Source organism: Cryptotermes secundus, unplaced genomic scaffold (genome assembly GCF_002891405.2).
Source record: "Cryptotermes secundus unplaced genomic scaffold, Csec_1.0 scaffold455, whole genome shotgun sequence".
NCBI lineage: Eukaryota > Metazoa > Arthropoda > Insecta > Blattodea > Kalotermitidae > Cryptotermes > Cryptotermes secundus.
The window spans coordinates 630,920-651,449 of NW_019734967.1; the positions used below are offsets into that span (position 1 = coordinate 630,920).

The 20,530-nt window shown below is 43.8% G+C and overlaps 1 protein-coding gene across 5 annotated transcripts in view; it reads right to left on the reverse strand.

The window, feature by feature from the left end:
- The window catches only part of LOC111869073 (sphingomyelin phosphodiesterase), a 122,709-nt gene that overhangs the window by 54,347 nt on the left and 47,832 nt on the right, over positions 1-20,530 (reverse strand). For all 5 annotated transcript variants that reach the window (XR_002843607.2, XR_002843608.2, XM_033753275.1 and 2 more), the window contains exon 2: positions 5,677-5,786. Coding sequence is in view for 3 of the 5 variants with exons in the window: in XM_033753275.1 (XP_033609166.1) it covers positions 5,677-5,752 (76 nt within the window). In the remaining 2 variants the exon portion in view is untranslated. The remainder of the gene's footprint in view (positions 1-5,676; positions 5,787-20,530) is intronic.

Below are 20,530 nucleotides of genomic sequence, written 5' to 3' on the forward strand. Positions count from 1 at the left end.
TGACGGCATTATGTTTCACTGCGAGCAGTGCGGTTCATGCGTGGGGGGTTGTTTTAGATTTGTCAGCAGTAGGCAGCAGTTATCAGCTCCATTAGCCATTTCTTCTCAGTTACAGTTAGTGAGCAGTGTGGTACGTCATGGTGTGGTATACTTTAGAGCAACGTGTATTTCTGTATGACATCTATGTGAAATGTGAATCTGCTAAAAAGCAACGGCGAAAATTTCTATGTAAATTTCATGATGAAAGAATTCCAGGTAAACAATTTACAATTTGGTGAATTAACTTAGAACGGGAGTCTTAATAGACAAGAAACAAAAACATAAGCTCCGAGTGCTTACTGAAGTGAAGTAAGAAGACATAGGTGCCAGACTTGATCATACACACCTAGAAAATCACTGAAATGTCTAGCTCAATAGACTGGAGTGTCAAAGTCTACTGCAAGAAGGGCAACACAACTGCTAAAGCTTAGACCTTATGAAACAACAATAATCCACGCAGGCCTTGCAGCAGCGCGATCCAGCTAGCAGGGTTCATTTTTGTTGGTGCATTCAATCGGTCGTCGAAGGTAAGATCAATCTGCAACTGACATTTCTTTCTGATGAACCGTGGTTTCACTTGCAGGGATACATAAACACTCTAAATAATCGCTACTGGAGTTAACAGAATCCACATCTAACCCGAGAAGTCCGGCACCATTCAGCGAAAGTTGGTGCCTGGTGTGCTGTAAGTGCAAGGATTGCTGTACCTGTTTTTTAAAGATACAGTTAATAGCGAAAGATATCTATGTGTAGGGGGACAACATTTTCAACATATTCTGTGATCTGTAAATTGTAACTATTTCATTCCGAAAGTTATCGGCCGTCAGGCATGCTGATTCATCGGCAAAATTCGCATGCACCTTGCAGCCAGCGGTGCACCGGTCGTCGTGATGCGCAGAGTCGTGGAACCGCTCAACAAAGTAAAAATCCTCCCTGTACAACATTACGACCATAAACTACATGCATCAAGCGAGCTGGCATAGCAATATGGCTCTAGACTCGAATTCAATAGACGCTCGGTTCGAATCTCAGTCGGGACACAGATTATTCTGACACTTAACTGTGTATTTCCTCAGTTTCTCCAAGAAATTCTAGATAGTATCTTGATAATATCACAACAGCCTCTTTCCAGAGGCGGACTAGCTCAGTCGGTACAGCGATGGGCTATGGACTGGATGGTTGGGGTTCAATTCTCAGCAGGGTCAGGAGACTTTTCTCTACCGCACAGCGTCCAGACTGATTATGGGGCCCACCCAGCCTCGTATCCAATGGATACTGGGTGCTCTTTCCCCAGGGGTAAAGCGATCGGGGCGTGAAGATGAGGTTAAAATGGTGGCACTACACCTTCGCTCCCCCATACGTATTTCATGGCTTGGTGCTTAATTAGACACAGGGACAATTCCGCCTTTACCTTTAGCGTTTCCTTCCATATCCTTTGCTATTCTTCAGTCACTGTACCTTTAGATGCTATATAACCTAAATATTCACAGCGTTGTAAATTAGTAACCCACGGCCTACGCTTATATAGACACGAATGGTATACGCTGCAAACGAACGCGCGCGCGCGCGCGCGTGTGTGTGTACAGACTGCTGCTGCCATCTCTCGGGGATGATTAATACCAAGACCGGCGGCGATAGCTCACCCAGTAATAATGTTCACTGTTGTATCGAAATAAAACTGCCCTCCAACCCACGACCTCATCGATAACTCATAAATAAATATATTTTATTTTTAAAAATATGATGTTGTAAAGATTTTTCTTCATGCCCAGGCGAAAACTTGTAATTATGTAAACCGCTTCAGTTTTACACGAGCCAGTTTGTTCCTCAGTAATGCGAAAAGTTCTTTAAAAATTCTACACAAGGTTTAAACCTCGCACCAGTATAAAGTAACAGTCTTTCTGTGGTCTGATACATGTGTTAAGTTACACTTGCAGTCGAGCTAACAAATATTATTGGAGCTGAGGCTCCCTCAGCTTTAACTATAAAGTGTATAGCATAACCTCGCCAATCCGGATTGATTACTGAACCAAAAGATGCCATAAAAGACAAAAAAGACAAAAAAAAAACCAAGAAAACAAATAAATGAAAAAAAATAATATCGTAGGTAGTGCTGATAAAAACAAATGAAATATGCCCCTGCAGTAATTCCTTCCTCTTATAGAAGATGAAATCCTAGGTCTCCTTCATCCAGCTGAAGCCAATCTTTGATATTTTCTTGCGTGGTTTCAGTCTCTCCAACTGCTTTCAACACAGTCTTAAAGTCCTCTTGCTCCTAAATCCCATGTGCCTTTTAAAGTATGTACTTAAGTGTGAACAGAATTTTTCATATTTAGATCCGGATTATGCGGTATTCGGATTAATTGTAATCGAATTAGCGAGGGTTTACGGTATATAACACTGTTGAGAGATTATATCCAGCCACCACAGTGCAACAGAGAGTAATCCGGGGCACACAAAAAAGCGCGTGAATTTCATTTCTGGTAAGTCGCGAGGCACTTGTAAAATTCCGTTACAATCCTCTGTTCTGTAACGGCGGTATTGGAACCAGCACTCAGCTTACGTACCCTGACCTGATTTACGTGCTGTGCTACTGAGAACAGGGCTGCCGCCAAACAAAGCGGGCACAGGCCGAGCTCTCAGTTCGTCACAGGAAGCGGCGGTTCGAGTTAGTGGCCCTGCTTTTGGCCTGTCCAACTATAGATCGGTATATCCTGTTGCAGTGAGTTAAAAGGTAAACCTATCTTATCTATACTTGTAACAGGCCGTGGAGAGCAACAGGATTTTGAAAAGTCGAGATTTTCCTACATCTTCTAGACAATCGGTGAAGTTGTCAGCCTTACGAGCCGGCCGCCCTTTAACCTCCAGGAAGATTCCTGGTACTCATTTCTGTTAAGAGGCTGAGTAGACCCCAGTGCCATAGTGCGGCTGGAAGGTTTAGGTCAATTTAAAAATCCAATGACCTCATCGATAATCGACCCGCGACCTTCCGCCTTGTAGCATAGTGCCACCACCATGTTTCCGTTGCTGTTAGAAATTATTGTCAGTTGTCTAAAGTCCACCATGCAACAATATCAAAATTTGAAATTAAATCTTTTTTCAAATTCGTCACTGCGCTACATGTTTCGGCCTACTCGGTCATCATCAAATGAGTCGAAATTCGGGGGGAACCGCTGTGCTTTTCGCGTTACTGTGATCCGTGTTTTCGTGTTTACAGTGTTTCTAAACGAAGCCAACGTGGTTTCTCTTTCTGTCATACGTATTGACTCTGCAATGTATAATGATTGGTTTCTTTTCATGGAATACTTTAAAGTTGTATACTCTTAATACGGTTAAATGTGTACTTACTTTTGGTATGCCTGTCATCTAGTGATGCACTATGATACAAACCGGAAGGTCGTGGGTTCGATTTCCGATGTCATTGCATTTCTCATTTGGTTTAATCCTTCCAGCAGCGGCATGGGCCTGGGGTCGACTTAGCCTCTAACAGAAATGAGTACCAGGAATCTTCCTGGGGGTAAATGGCGACCTGGGCGTAATGGTGACAAGTTTGTCTAGAAAATGTGGGAGCCTCGACGTCTCACAACCCCATGGGCCTCCATGGCCTGTTACAAGGATAGCTTTATCTTACCTTTTACCTACTGTCTATCTAGTGTGTGGTGTGGATGTTGCTACACGAACTACGTTGACGTCAATTAGTAAAGAAAAAAAGTAAAGCTATCCCTGTACCAGGCCGTGAAGGCCCATAGGGTTGTGATACGTTGGGAGTCCCACACTAGATAGACAATCAGCTCAAAGATGGCGGTAAGGTTGTCAGCCTTACGCGCCGGCCACGCTTTACTCCCCAGGAAAATTATTTAATTAATTCCTGATACTCATTTCTGTTAGAGGCTGAGTAAACCCCAGGGCCTAGCGGCCTCCGTAGTCTAGGGGTGACGTTCCCACCTCATGACTCAAGGTATGCGGGTTCAAACCCGGCGGAGGTCGTGGAATTTTTAAGGGCGGAAAAATTCAGGGAACAAGTCCTCCGGGAGGGACTTTAAGCCGTGGGTCCCGTGTCGTAGATTTACGGCACGTAAAAAAACCTCATGTCTCTAGGAGACCTCTGAGCAAAATTATTAGGTAAAAACTTTCCCGCCCAAGTAGTTTCCAATGCCTCTGATAGATGGGGGAAGTATGAAGGTACCGAGGGCCGACCTCGTTGGCCCAACGGGTCTGATACACACAGTAGAAATTAAAGGGGGACGCACAATGAACCAATAACTGGTCTAAGTGCATGGGGAAACCCACCCCCTCCAATAATAATAATAAATAATAATAAACCCCAGGGCCTAGTGCAGCTGCAACACTGTAAACACGAAAACATGGATCGCAGTAGCACTGAAGGCACAGCAATTCCCCCGAGTTTCAACGCACCTGACGATGGCCGAGTAAGCCGAAACATGTAGCGCAGTGACGAATTTGAAAAAAAAAAATAAAGATTTAATTTCAAATCCTAATAATGTTACATGGTGGATGGAAAAACAAAACCAAAAATAAATACTGATCTGTAGGTTGGTTTGAACGTTATTTAACGATGTTTACAGTGTCAATAATATATACATACAGTCAGCTGACATGTAAGGCTACTCTCCTCGCTATAGGTAGAGTATGAAGGGCCCCATACATGATCAACCATTTTAACGAGTACAGTTAAGTGATTTGTTGTGAAACTGTTGCGTAAAATCAAACCGTGTTCGATATTTTTACATAACAAGCAGTGTATCATACAACGTTGTACTCTTGCACAAACATGCTCAGCCTCGTCCCCAGTCGCGACGGTGTCAACAGTTACTGATACAAGAGTAACGGTAAAAAGGTAAAGTTGTCCCTGTGCTCAACGAATTTAACCACTACGCCATGAAGTTGTATGGGGGAGTTGATTTCCACATTTTCTTGACCTCGGCACTAGTTGGAGGTGAGTGGTCAGCTTCACGCCCCGGGGAAAGAGCCCCCGGTACCCACTGGATAGGAGGTTGGATGAACCCCAGAGCCGCTCTGGACGATTTGGAGAAGGGAAAGTTCTTGACCCTACCTGGACTCGAACTCCGACCCCTCAGTAGGCCCTNTAGAGCCGCTCTGGACGATTTGGAGAAGGGAAAGTTCTTGACCCCTCGGTCGTCCTGCCCGTAGGCCCTCGCTATACCGACTGATACAAGAGTTCTGGATGTTCTGGATGGGATTTGTTGAAGTTCATAGTTCACCTACTCTCTGGAGGATCAAAAGCGATTCACATAAAAACAAACTAGTAAAGTGAGAGCTACGACAAGTCAGTAACTAAACTGAAGGAAACTGAACAGACCGCGGACAAATTCTTCCGTGTCTTCTCTCCCGTCCCGCCTCCTTTCGCCAAAGTGCGTAGACGCACGTTAAACGCACTGGTTCACTCATGTTCACTGACAACTCAGCGAATACGATTAGCCCAGAGTGACTGCACCGAGTTGCAATAAGGAGATTGTGCAAAACGAATGTTGCACAAACTGACCCATCGTGCATGGGACTCTTGAGGGAGGAGACAGAGTAGAGGCAGGGGCGGGTGCAGATGTGATGACCTTGACCGCCAAGACTCTAGCACTCAGCCCCGCTGACCTGGATTACCTGTTGTGATACTGACTACCAGGAGTATTGACACCAAATGGCAGTAACATGGCCGGCGCAGGCGCAGGCGCAGCATGCTCTCCAGTCCGTCAGCAGTAGAGGTCACCAGCCTGGAACATAAGAGCGGTCAGTCACAACTGGAAACCATGGCATCACGAGGACCGCGAACTTGGTGAACACATTCAACATCATAACCTGTCTCCTCGCGGTCAAATTGAATATTTTCGTCCCAATTCATCATCACTGGCAAAACAGCCCTTTCTGGACAACAGCCTTCCTTAGAAGATTCTGCCAGATTTGTGAGTTCCTGGAAAATAGAACATCCGGCTTTCATTTCTTTGGCTCTCGTGACTATATTCTTTTTACAGAGCAAGGCCGTCAGCCTTGCGTCCAACCCCCAACATGTAGGACCATGTCCCCAGTGACATACCCCGGGTTCCCGTTTCATCGCCTTCCACGACTCGCAGTATTACGGGGATCGTCCCAATTAATGGCTCGTTTTCCCAGCGAGTTTATTAGGGAAAATGCAAATCTTCTGGGTTGAAGATGCAGACAGTATATTCAACCGAAATGTCATCAACAGGGCCCGGATTTTGATGACATGTCATCTTTTTTTCTTTGTATCCTACGCGATGCTCTTAAATATATAAATCTCGGATATGAGCTGCTGGTTACAGAAATGTAAATTTTATAGGTATTTTCTTTTGGCATTTTTAGGTTTAATGTCATTTTTTCATTTTGGGGGTAATTTTTTGGACTTTTAAGGGTATTTCTTGTCATTTTTGGCCATTTTAGGGAATTTCTCTTCATATGTTTTCTGAAATGTGAACAATATGGAAGTGAAGTGTTCTTTCTTTCTCCTTTGGGTCATTTTTCTGGATTTTTTCGGTCATTTTATAGGCCATTTTTAAATCCTTTCACGTCATCAAAATCCGGGCCCTGGAAAGAGTTCGTCACGGCCTAATTTGCGGTATTCTAATAACATTTATTCGGACCAAGGAAAACCACAAAAATGTCTGAGAAGTAGTGTCTGGGCCGACACTCGAACCCACGACTTCCCATTATTAATCAACAGTGCTACGTACTTGGCCGCGTAATCCGGTCACTGCGATTCGGTTCCTAGGAGAGGCAGGACTTTTCCTCTTTGTCATGTCGCCCAGAGCAGCTGTGGGTCCCCCACAACGCGTACTGGGGCCTGGCTGCACGAGGAACCACAAATTGTGTACCATTCGCGAGACCCCATTATTTTACCAAACGCCGTGCTGTTCCCTGGGTCAGTGCTGTCAATTCGTGAGGTCAGATAAGACGGAAAAAGACGGCATACAAAACGGCGTTACGTCAAAGTCTTGGCGCTGAAACCTCTGGCCTGCCAAGAGGGGGCGATAGGACTCACGTGGGACAAGCTCCGAGCTCTGGCAGCGGAAGTGCGTGCGCACATCTGATGGCAAGACTGGCTAAGCGGTAACGCTTCTTTCCTGTATTCCGCGCAGGCGCTGTGATCGGATTTGGCCCTGTCACCGGACGTTCTGATATTTTTCGTGATTTTATTTACCCCTTCCAGGCAAATGGCGAAAGCTACCTCCAATCTAGCAGTGATCATTTCCTTCCAAATCCTTTCAAATTCATTATGCAACTGCCATACATCCATTAGATGGTAAACAGAATGCGAAACTGACAGCATCAATAAACCGTAAATAAATACAGATTAATTACTTGTCGCATGGGTTGCGAGCAGCTGTATATTTTAAGTACACAATCAGCTCGGTGATGCAACTGCAAACACGCATCTGCAGAGTGAACAGAATTATAATTGAACCGAATTTGTCTTTAAATTAAAGAAGTACCGTCAAGTGCAACCAATTTTGTTGTAACCAGTAAATGATCATAATGCCCAACATGTTTCGGCCATTTATGGTCTTCTTCAGAGGCGCCCACACAATTATAAAAGGGAATGTTACATTAGCACTCAGACATTATTCAGCAGTTATCCACAGATCTCCGCTTTAGAGAATATTGACATTCAAAGTCAGAGTGCTTTACGACGGTGAACTATAAGAGAACAGCCAGTCGCAGCTTGCATATGTAAACGTCTGCTTAACAGGCCATTTTTGGTGGCCGCGCCATAGCTCAAGCGGTTAGTCGCTCGCTTCCCACCGCGGCGGCCCGGGGTCTGGTCAAGTGGGATTTGTGGTGGACAAAGTGGCGCTGGGGCAGGTTTTCTCAGAGTACTTCGGTTTCCCCTACCAATCTTCATTCCACCAATTGCTCCACAATCACCCTCACCTATCATCTGGGGCTGGTACAATACGCCCGAAGTGGCCGCACTACAAGTTAGTCCCACACCACTAGCAATAAAAAAATCCAGCCATTTGAATATTATCATCATATATTGACTGGCTTCAGCAGAATTTAATGCGAAAATGCATCCGTAATACTTATCTCTCCACCTTAATATTACCATCACATTACGTCTAGGTCTTTTTTTTTTCCCAAACTTTCTTACAACTCAGTAATCACGGCTGTTTGGTGCATGCTACATGCCAAGTCCATCTCACTCTCCTTGACTTGGTCATTCTAATAATATTCGGCGAGGAATACAGGTTATGAAGCTCCTCATTATGCAGTTTTCTGCAGTGTCCTGTTATTTTGTGCCACTTCGGCCATATCATTTTCCTCGGCACCCTGTTCTCACACACCCTCAGTCTCAGTGCTTCCTTTAATGTGTGAGGCTAAGTTCACATCCGTACAAAACCACTGGTAGAATTAATGTTCTGTGTATTGTAGTCTTTACATTTTTATAAATTGACAAGAAGACAGAAGAGTATGCTATTTTCTGGGGTATATAACGCCACGTAGCACGTTGGAAGTCAACCGACGTTTCGGAGGCATGTATCGTACCAATCTTCAGGGTCTATTAAGATGGAGATGTACTCCTCCGAAACGTCGGTTGACTTTCAACGGTCTGCAAGGCGCAATATACCAGAAAACAGTGCTGTTCATAACCACCACTGCAAGAACCTCAAATCTTAACTCCATGGAGATCTCTTCTTGAGAAGCTGCTAGTTGTACAGCCACTCAAGAACTTCCCAATATTTTATCGAATCCAAAGGCTCATTACTGTGTTCACAAGAGCCCTCCACTTGTCCCTCTCCTGGGCTGATGAATCCTATCCCTCTAAGATCCATTTGAATATTATCAACTCACCTACGTCTTTGTCTTCCTAGTGGTCCTTTCCTTCTGACGTTCTCTTCAAAATCCTATACGCATTCATCTTCTCCCCATTCGTGTTACATGCCCTGCCCATCGCTTCATCCTAGACTTGATCATTCTAATTACACTTGGCGAAGAGTACAAGTTATGAAGCTTCTCATTATACAGTTTTACCTCAAATCATATGAGATCAAAGGTCTGGAACTTCACTGTTGCCAAATTTCTTCAAATCCAAGATGAATAAATGTTGCCAGTCAGCGATCCGGCGGAAACTCATTCTGTAGAATTGAACAATGTACCTTTGTTGACAAATATCATTCCTATAAACGAAGGTATTGTTTTAGTGTTATGGTGATTAGTGTTACGGTAATTAGGGAGAACAATGGGTGGCACTTAATCCAGTAGACATTGTGGTGCGTTTGGCTAGGTGAAAGTATTACTACAACTTTCAAACATGGGCAGTAGAAACAACCCAAACTACATTTCTTTGGAGAAAGTCCTGAGCAGCTTGAGGTGCACGGAGACGCCATTACGGTCGGTGCGTGACGCCACGAAACGTCGGAACGCTTGGTGGGGGTAACCAATATGGAGCCCAAAGAACTATTCTTCGTTTCCTTCGTCCCTTCAAAACAAGAAACAGAAACTATGCACCTCAACCAGCGTCATCTAGAATCTGACAGTCGCTCTGCTGGTCAACAAATTCCACACAATTATACAGCCCGAACGTCCATCACTGCGTTAAAAGAAAAAAAGCAACTGGACCATAATCTGGAGCAGCTGAAACCTGACCACACATTGTTTCTTAAAGAATCATTTTAATATTATTATCCCATCATGTATACATCCCCGGAGTGGTCTCTTCCCTTAACGTTTTTCGACTAAAATTTTGTTTGAATTTCACATTATAATATTATAATATTTTAATATTATTATCCCATCATGTATACATCCCCGGAGTGGTCTCTTCCCTTAACGTTTTTCGACTAAAATTTTGTTTGAATTTCCCATTATAATATGCGTGCTACATGCTCTGTCCACCTGTTTCTCCTTGATTTCATTATTTAAATAATATTTTATGGATACAAATCACTAGGCTCCACATTATGCAGCATAATTTATATATCTCCCTGTTACTTCAACCCTCTCAGGTCCAAATATTACCCCCCGAACTTCCGTTCGCAAACACCACCGACCTTCCCTTAGCAGAGACCAAGTTTTGCACACACACACACAAATATATATATATAAAGCAACATTTACAGTTACATTTGTACACAACGTGAAATATCGACCCACTGCCAAGTAACAAACGTGTAAACAGGCGACAGTACAACAGCAGTTACTAGGGAACAGCTGTGTGGACACGTTGGTGCCCCGGCAACAAGAGAACACGCAATAACTGAAGAGACTTGGACATGTGGTTGACCCCGTGTGGAGGCGGGGTCGAATACCTCCACCGTGACCTTGCGAGTCGTAGGAGGCGACAAAAAGGGAAGTCTCAAATCTGAGACAGTAAAATGTGGTCGCGAGTTCCAAGAAGTCGGACCCGAGAAAGACTGCGCTGGCAAGGGCCAGCAGTATATACAAGACAGACCCGTCCTCTCGTCAGACAGGGTGCCACAGAAAAACAAGACAGTAACTGTCAAACATTAATAAATATCTGGTCATAAGGCCCAGATGGGGCTCGACACAAAGACTTGCTGGCTGACTGACTGACCGTCAGTCGCAATGTGACTTTGACTTTGACTTGAGTTGTGGTTGAGCTAGTTGAGAGTTGAGCAGCTGTGGGATGTGAAACGCTGGTAGCTGAGGCCAGGAACAGTTCGGGAACCTAGGAGAAGGGAAACGTCCGCCGTTGGAAGCCGCTACTAAGCAATGGCTACTGAAGACTTATGTGCTGCAGTTACAGTGAGCTTTGGAATGCGTAACCCTGTGAGACTGCCCTAGTTATTTGTGGTTTCGTTCTGCAAGTGTTCAATAAATCCGATTATCAATCCAACCCCAGTTTATCGTCACTCCAACACGTGGAAATATTTCGAACTTTGGGTTTCTAGCTACAGAGAAGGAATAAGTATACAGATTCGGAAGTCAGTGGTAGCAAGTATCCTCCAAATTTAAACATAACTTAATTTATTTGTGAACATAATCTCCATTTGCGGTCTCTTACTCGCCAACAGAGTAAACTCTACATTTACCCGTGGAACATGCATAACCCCGTGTAATTTTTGACTTCCCCTGCTTTAATGTTGCCCATTAAATCTGTTTCAGTAACACGCATCACTGAGGTTCTATAACAATTTGTAGTGCACTGTACAACTTCTCACCCTTTTGGAACTTTATAATTTTGTTTGTCCCCGTGTGGGGGCGGGTTAGGATACCTTCGGAGTCGAAGAAGGCGAAGAAATGGGATTCCAGTGCCTGGGAGTATAACCGGGTCAACCCACCACTGGGGGACATAAATACAGTGTCCTGGTCCTCCAGGTTGGGGCTTGGACGCAAGGCTGACCACCTTGCTGTGTAAAAAAAAAAGTCACGAAATCAAAAGAAGTGGAAACCGGATCAAATCTGGCAGAATCTTCTAAACGGCTGTTTTTACAATGACGATGATTTTACTGTTTCTCAAGCTGTTCATTGCCACTGAAAAAGGATTACTTTCTTCTACTGGAAGGATTTGTCTTACTGATTGGAGACAGTAAGGAACTAGTATGTGATTTGCATGATTGAGTAGCATAGCATGGGTAGGAACAATGAACTGTGGTGGGTATTTCGAGATTTCTGGATTATCCACTGTTTAATTATCAGGGATGAACTACAGGCTGAATGACTGCGGCCCATGTCCTCCAGGAACGTAAAATATCTTTTCCATAGCGTCCAGAATGAAACATACAGTTAAGTCCGTATAGGTTAAAATTTGTCTGATATGTTTCCCGTTCAAAATGGATTAAACAAGATCATTAACATCATTGCTTTTAACCTTTGCTTCAGAATATTCCATTAGGAAGGTCCAAGGAAACGAGGTGGGACTCTTAAGTGGAACACATCAGCTGCTGGTCGATGTTGACGACATAAATCTACTAGGAGGTAACACAGATACCACAAAGAAAAACACAGAATCTCTAACTGAAGCCAGTAAAGAGGTTGGTCTAGAAATAAATGCAGAAAAAAACTAAGTATATGTTGCTGTCTCGTCACCAAAATGCAGGGCAAAATCACGACAAAGATAGGAAACAGATGTTTTGAAAATGTGGCACAGTTCAGATATTTGGGAACGACGATAACAGGTCGAAACCTGATTCAGGAGGAAATTAAGAGGCAATTGAACTCGGCTAATGATTGCTATTATTCAGTCCAGAACCTTTTGTCTTCTTGTCTGCTGTCTAAAAGCGTAAAAGTGGAATATGCAAAACTATGATTTTCATGTAAATTTGTATGGGTGTGCAACTTGGTCTCTGACAATAAGGGAAGAAAATACGCTGAAGATGTCTGAGAACAGGGCTTTCAGAAGGATATTTGGATCGAAGATGGATAAAGTGACAGGAGGGTGGAGAAAACTAAATAACGAGGAGCTTTATAACATGTACTGCTAAAGTCAAGGATGATAAATGGGCAGGGCATACAGCACGAATCGGGAGAAGCATAATGCATATAGAATTTTGGGGGAAAGCCAGAAGAAAAGAGACCAGTACAAAAACTTAAGACGTAGGTGGAAGCATAATTTTAAAATGGATCTTATAGAAACAGGATGGGGTGGTATGGACTGGATTCATCTGGCTCCAGACAGGGACCAGTGGCGGTCCCTTGTGAATACTATAATGAAACTTCGGGTTCTATAAAATGTTTGGGAGTACTTGAGTAGCTGAGCGATTGGTTCCTTCTCAAGGACTCAGATCCGTGAAGTTAGCTGGTCTCCAGACCAGTTCGGGGTACCTACTAAACCCGCTTCTTCTTGAATGGTTAACTGCCAAGGGCCGTTACCCAAGGGGTAATGGGGCAGGGATAGGTGGTGACCATTCACCTTCACATAGCGCCGAGGTTACGAATGGTGGAGCTATATCTTCATTCCCCCATACGTCTTCATTGTGTGGGGGCTCAATTAATTAAACACAGGAACAACTTTACCTTTCATCACCGTTTCTCCTCTCCGTTATCTCGGATAATCGACGGCGCATTGCAATTTGGACTTTCGCGACAATTTTGAAGGATGCAGGCGGTTCTGTGTTACGATTCTGCACAGCAGTTCAGAGGCCAGACAGCCTTAGCTTCCGAACACATGAATGCGGCTTGGTCAAGTGAGTTTGATGGGACTGAGGAAAAGCACAACGAAGCTGCGCGGACAGGAGACTTGGGAGTGACAAGCTATGTCGTCCACGGAGTACGGAGCACGGAGCAGGTTGGGTCGCCTGCTTCACGTGGCAGTGTGTCCCGTTAGCTGGCGACCTACAGCACAGAGTACGCGCTATGTTGTTCAGCTGTTTCGGCGGCCAAACTCTACGAAGTTGTCCCTGTGCATAACTGAGCATCATGCAATTGAGATGCACAGCAGAGGGCGGGCAAGCTCCGCGGAAATTTGACTCAGGAAGAGATTAAATTCAGGTAACGCTTGCTACCGTTCAGTTCAGAACCTTTCGTGGAATGTAGTGACAGGAGGTTGGAGAAAACTGCATAATGAGGAGCTCCGTAACTTGTACTCTTCTCCAAGTATAATTACAATGATCAAGGCATATAGTACGCATGGGGAAAAGAGGAATGTAGGATTTGTGGGGAAGCCTGAAGGAAAGAGACCATTAGTAAGATTAGAAATAGGCTGCGCCATAGCTCAAGCGGTTAGTCGCTGGCTTCTCACCGAAGCGGTCCGGGTTCGATCCCGGGTCTGGTCAAGTCGGATTTGTGGTGGACAATGTGGCGCTGGGGCGGGTTTTCTCCGAGTACTTCGGTTTTCCCTGCCAATCTTCATTCCAACAAAATCTCCATCATCATAATCAGTGAATCAGTGCAACAGGACGCTAAAATACAACATATATGATGATGATGATAATGGATTTAATAAGAACAGCATGTGAATGTTTCCGAACCAATAATCTCTAAGGTGTTGCCAACTGGGTTTCAAGTTTCAACAGCCCTGATACACTGAACTCACAATACAGTGAACCTTAGCTAATCCGGATCGAAATACGAAAAACGCTGTTCACAGTTGAATACATATTTTAAAAGACATATGACAATGTATGAAAACAGATGAGTCACTTGTCTGTTCAGACAAAATTTGACAGTTTCTCCAAACCTGCATTTTTACGTTCCTGAGTCTTCTATCGATGAATATATTTTCATAGTTTTAAACAAAGGATCTACAGTGCTATTTTCTTACATATTTACCAGTATTACTTATATCATTAAATTTTCCATTTATTTGTGTTCTAAGTTTCTTTGCTGTCCTTTGGGGCTATGTTTTGCTTCATTAACCCGGATTATCGGTTAATCCGCATGACCTCCCACTAATTACTCCGGATTTGTGGGGATTTGCCGTGATAGCCTCGCAGGTAAAATGCACAACATCAGAACACTCCTGCAGCCTAGTAATTCTTCGATTCAGACCTTTTTGATGTCAATATTTTCGGTTTTGCTTACGTCTGTTTATATGCATGTCGCCTTTGGGAGGCGTGGCTCAGTCGGTAAAGTTACTGGCTAAGGACTGAATGAAACTATTACCCTACATTAGCTTTAATTGCGAAAAATATATAAAGCAACTTGAGATCTTGCGACAGGAGAAGGTACAGGTTTTCACACTGAGCAAACAGGTTGTAGTTTTCCTCTCTCTTTCCTGCAGTCAGCTGTCGCATCGACAGGGCCAGTTCTTCCCCTGCCGTCAGTTGTTATCATCGTCAGCGCCAGCGCTTCTTTTCAGTCAGCTGTATCATCGACAGTGTCAATGCTTCCCTTCAGTCAGCTGTATCATCGACAGCGTCAATGCTTCCCTTCAGACAGTTGTAGCATAAGGAGTGCCAGTACTTCTCCTGCAGTCAGTTTATCATCAACAGCGCCAATGCTTCCCTTCAGACAGTTGTAGCATAAGGAGTGCCAGTACTTCTCCTGCAGTCAGTTGTATCATCGACGGCGCCAATGCTTCCCTTCAGACAGTTGTAGCATAAGGAGTGTCAGTACTTCTCCTGCAGTCAGTTGTATGATCGACAGCGTCAATGCTTCTCTTTAGACAGTTGTAGCATAAGGAGTGCCAGTACTTCTCCTGCAGTCAGTTGTATCATCGACGGCGCCAATGCTTCCCTTCAGACAGTTGTAGCATAAGCAGCGCCAGTACTTCTCCTGCAGTCAGTTGTATCATCGACAACCTCAATGCTTCCCTTTAGACAGTTGTAGCATAAGGAGTGCCAGTACTTCTCCTGCAGTCAGTTTATCATCAACAGCGCCAATGCTTTATTTCAGTCAGCTGTAGCATAAACAGCGCTGGTATTTCCCTTGCAGACAGCTGTCGCAACTTCAGTACTTCTCACTGGTTATGAATTTAACTTAGACAGCAGGGGATCGATTCCCGACAGGGATAAAATTCTGTTTGTCACGACGATGAATATTGGGGCCTCTTTTAAAGGCCGGAATATTAAAACCGCCAAAGCACTCAGCGAAGTAAAGCTCTCGATTCGTCGTCAGAGGCACTCGTTTCCAATCTCCTCCATGACACCGGTTATGCTGACACGTTTGTGTGGTTTTCTTCAGTCCTTCTAGGCAGTTGCTGTATAGCACCTCGAATGGGCCACGCCCACTTCCTTCAAAATCATTTCCAATTTATATCGTCCTACCATTCAACGCTATATAGCACAAATACAGGTGGAAGTGAAATGGCTAGTGCAATGTGAATAGCTTGCCGGTCAATATGTAACAGGGAACACCACGTGTGTAATGTAGGTTACGCGCCATTTAGGAGCACTGTGTGAAACAGCCTCCATCTTTAGCTCAGTTGTGAGTCGAACCAGATCTGACAAATAATTAGACCGATTCTGAAAGAGAATATTAGCTTTTAGTGAGTGCGGCCACCATCAAAGTAGTCGTAATTCCAGGACAGAGTCCTTCTTGGGAAGCTAATAGTAACTATGCTAGTCGAGGAATTCCAGAATGTTCTGGAAACCCGAGTTCACAGCAGCCCGCCCCCGGTCTGTCCCGTCCATACTCTCCCATCAAGGTTCATCAATTTTAAAATTATCTTTCCATCTATGCTTAGGTCTTCTTAGCGGGCTCTTCATTTTTCTGTTCTGCTATCAAAACTTTGCACGCATTTCAATCATCTCTGATACGTGCTATGTGGCTCATAGAAATAACAGAGGGAACAAGAACATTATGGTGTTCTGGGATGTATCGCCGTGTAGTTCGGGGGCAGCCCGACGTTTCGGAGGAATATATTGTCTCCATCCTCATGGTTGAAGAGTAAGCCAAGCATGAAACCAGTAGAAGCAGACGCTAAGTTCAGCTTGGCTTTCTCTTCAACAGCGAAGATTGACGGGATGGTCCTCCGAAACGTCGGGCTCTCTGCCATCTACACGGCATTACAACTCAGAAGACTATTCTTCATAGTCACCGTTGTGAGAACCTCAAATCCAACAAGGGGTAAAAATATTTTTTCTGAAAACCCTTTCAGTGCTGACAGCATTTTGCTCGGGACATTTTCAAGTGGTTCAGAAGCCGTTTCACTTTCCGGAACAAGCGGATACGCTTAAGGCCTATATTCCAGGCAGAACCGGCAGGAGAGGACAGGGGAACTACGCGACCAGCTTGGTCACCGTAATTTTGGGGGAGGAACATCTTCACACATTCTCTGGTAGAAAACTAAACTTCTGTTCATATTGTGATCATTAACAGGAAGTCATCGAAGAATGTTACGGAACAAAGTAAATAAAACCGCTTTACGAATTCCGTTCTCAGAATTAGGCGGGTTTTTGTCATTGTCTGGGAATTTCGTTTTACGAACTAAAAACGCTCGCCTATTTTAAATGAGAAACGCTGGGGAATTTCTCATTGCTTCAGACGACATGCAGGTTCGCACCGGTGCTGATATCACAACTGCCCGTTACAACCGACTTACCGAAAGCTCTACTTACAGTATCTTACTGAGCTTATGCAGACTGTACCATTGAAAACACAACTATAATTACAGCAGTAATGCCAAAGTAGGGAGGGAAGACATTTTCAAACTAACAATTGGGAATGAGAGTTTGCATGAAATTAGTAATGATAATGGAGTTAGAGTAGTAAACTTTGCCGCATCCAAAAAACTTACTGTCAAAAGTACAATGTTCCCGCACCGTAACATCCATAAATTTCAATATTAGTTTAAAAAATCCATAAATTTACTTGGACAACTCCTGATGGGAGTACAACTCCTATATACAACATGCCGGCTATAACCTCAAAGTTTCGCTCCTTTCCCTGGTTCCAACTGCTGATATGAAGAGTAAATAACTGCACAAATTGTAGAATTATTTGCTTGTATATGAATACACAACACAGTACACACTAGGCCCGCTGAAGTCAGAGGGAAACTGAAAGCTCTAACATTGTAATAACATTTGTTACGGGTTACTTAAGTTCAGAGAAAGTTATTCGTTACTAAAAAGTACTGTGACAAGACGACTGAAAACCGGAATAGTTCATTGCTATGCAACGGCTCAGTGAACACACTACCGCAGAAGCGAACGCGCACAATAGAAGAGCGATGTTTTCTGTGGGGGCCGCCCCGAGGCTATACAACGAGGATCTCAAGCTGCTGGAACTACAATCGAGAGTCTATCCGGAGTTGGTAGATAGCAGAATAATTGAGAAGAAATGGTAAGGAAGGAATTTGGATGTGCAGTAACAGTGATACTGCTATGAATCCGTTGTCAGGATACGACTAGTGAAAACTGAGAATACTGGTGTGTAACAGTAAATTGTAAAGCGTTTAGATCAGCGGTAGAGCTGTAACTGTCTGTAGTTCCGAGTGAGTGTATAGGTGTCAATAAATCTGATCATTCAATACAAAACCCCGTCTATAAGTCACGTACACCCCTTACACGCGAGAATACAGCACAGAACGAAATTATTTATACTACAAATGAAGTCTTGGAGGCTTGGTATTCCAGAACATACCAGCACTCCCTCGCTAATTAAGGAAGTGTCTAGGAAGAGTATTTGTGTAATTCATTCCAAACACTGCGTTATTTCCTAGTAGTTACCATGTCGACTGTATCAGCGAGAAAGTTCTAACAGTCTTCACGGACATAAATACCTATTTTTTTTTTCTAATTTCATGGGGTGGGGTGAGACTCAGTCCACTTGGTACGTCAGCCTATCCGCGATTTTCAGTTCGCGTACATGCGGAAAGACGTCGGTAGCACCACCACCAAGAGATCCATCCACATCTGCTGAAGCCACGGGCTTCGCCGGCTTTCGAAACCACTTTTCTAGCTTCCAGCAGGTTTATTGTGGTCCGCCATTTGTGATATTTTTATATGGCTTTCCCTGTGCCTAATTAATTAAGCACCATGAAGATGTATGGGGTATAGGTCCAACATTCCTAAGCTCGCCACTAGATGGGAGTGGTCAACAGCATGCCTAGGTCATTTAACATGCGGGGAAAAGAGCACGGTGAGACCAATGAATATGTAAACCTCTCATGCTTCGTAGTAACCGTGGTAACGAGATGACAGGAGTACGTTCTACATCGCTCACGGCAAGGAGCCGTGTTTATACCAGATCATGGCGTGACGTAACAGTTCCTGAAACCTCGATGCTCGTTTGACTTCTGGTCCAGACAGCTTGTCACTGGGTGAAATCAGCAGGGATATTGGAAAACGGGAGTGACAACATGACAGACAGAGAGAGAATCGAAAAGAAAAGGTAAATCTATCTCAGTAACGGGGCGTGGAGGTCCAAGGGTTGCGAGACTCCCATATTTTCTAGACAATCGGCTCACAGATGACAGTGAGGTTGTCAGCCTTACGTGCCGGCCGCTCTTTACCCCCAGGAAGATTCCTGGTACTCATTTCTGTTAGAGGCTGAGTCGACTCCAGGTCATGGTGCGGCTGGTAGGATTATGTCAACTGAAAAATCCAATAACCTCATCAGGAATCGAACTCGCGACCTTCTGGTTTGTAGCATAGTGCCTCAACCATGTTAAGGCGTGCCCGCTGAATGATTCCATTTATTTTTAATACGTATCACGCATTTGAACTGTGACATATCAGCATGCTTTGCGAAATTGGGGTTGAGAGCAGACGAGTTTACGCCCCACGTCTACGCAATGCATAGCTGAAGCCTCACGGTCTTCTGGAGTCTGACGTCGTGTAATCTGGCAAGTGAATGCCGTATTCGAAGAAACATACTGGGTTCACCTGCCGCGCACACTGCATGTTCCTGCGCTGACAATGCTAACGAACGGGAGAAATGTAACTTTACGCGGTTAGATTTATACAGCGTCGAAACACAGGATGAGGATGATAAAATTGGTAACTTATTTACGTACTTATTCAGCAGTCTAAAGGCCAATTATAAAGTAAGCATAGCAAAGTGAGAAACAAAACAAACACATACACACACAAACAAAATACAAAACAAGGTAACGTGTAGATTCTAAAGGGTTCTGACGATGGTGGACGACACAGAGAATTACCGAATTTTTGGACTTTTTACATCGTCCGGAATTCTACGTAAGAGGACACGATGTTTCGGAAACTGGATCTGTTTCCGTCCCCAGGTGAGAAAGGAAGACATCTACTCAGTTGGGCCCCTTAGAAAGAGCTAATCTCAATCACTAGACCATTTACTTCGAAACCCACAATGATGGTCACCAATAATTTCATCTTTATATGGATTTAACCTTGAGAGAAGAATATTGCGTAACATATCGTATGAAAATGATAATAGTGATATCCCACGATAATTACTACAGTCAGTTTCATCATCCTTCTTGTGAACTGGTACAATAATAGACTCCTTCCACTGATAAGACAGTTTTTCTTTATGCCAAACAGAAGTATGTAGATTGTGGATCTTAGAACGTAATATTTCGCCTGCTGCTTGAATAAGTTCTGCTGGAATTTGATCACTACCTGGCGATTTATAGCGTTTCAATTTTGCAATAGCACTTTCAACCTCAAAAGGACTAGGATCAGGTATTAACGGCTCAGCTGTATCGGTTCCTATCTGGCTAACATCACTGACCCTATGTAGATTCAATAACTGAGAGAAGTAATTCCTCCATCTATTCAAAATGTTGTGGGAATCTGCAAGCAGATCACCATTCTCATCCTTCACTAAGTTACTGCTAGGTTGGTAACCCCTCTTAAAGTCATTTATTCCTCTATACAGGTCTCTAATGTTCTTGTTCTTACTGTTCACCGCAAACTTCTCAATTCTATCTTTCAGATATTCCCTCTTTTTGTTCCTGAAGTGCCTGCTTGTTTCACGTCTTATATTGTTCAGATTATCCCCATTTAACTCGCTTGAATCCTGTAACCATTGCAATTTGGCCTGCTTTCTTTGATCTAATAATTTTGAGCATACTTTACCGAACCATGGCTTATGCTTCTTCGGTTCATAATAACCTAGACTCTCTTTGGCAGAAATTTTGATATTCTCTCTAATAGTTCCCCAAGTTTTATTA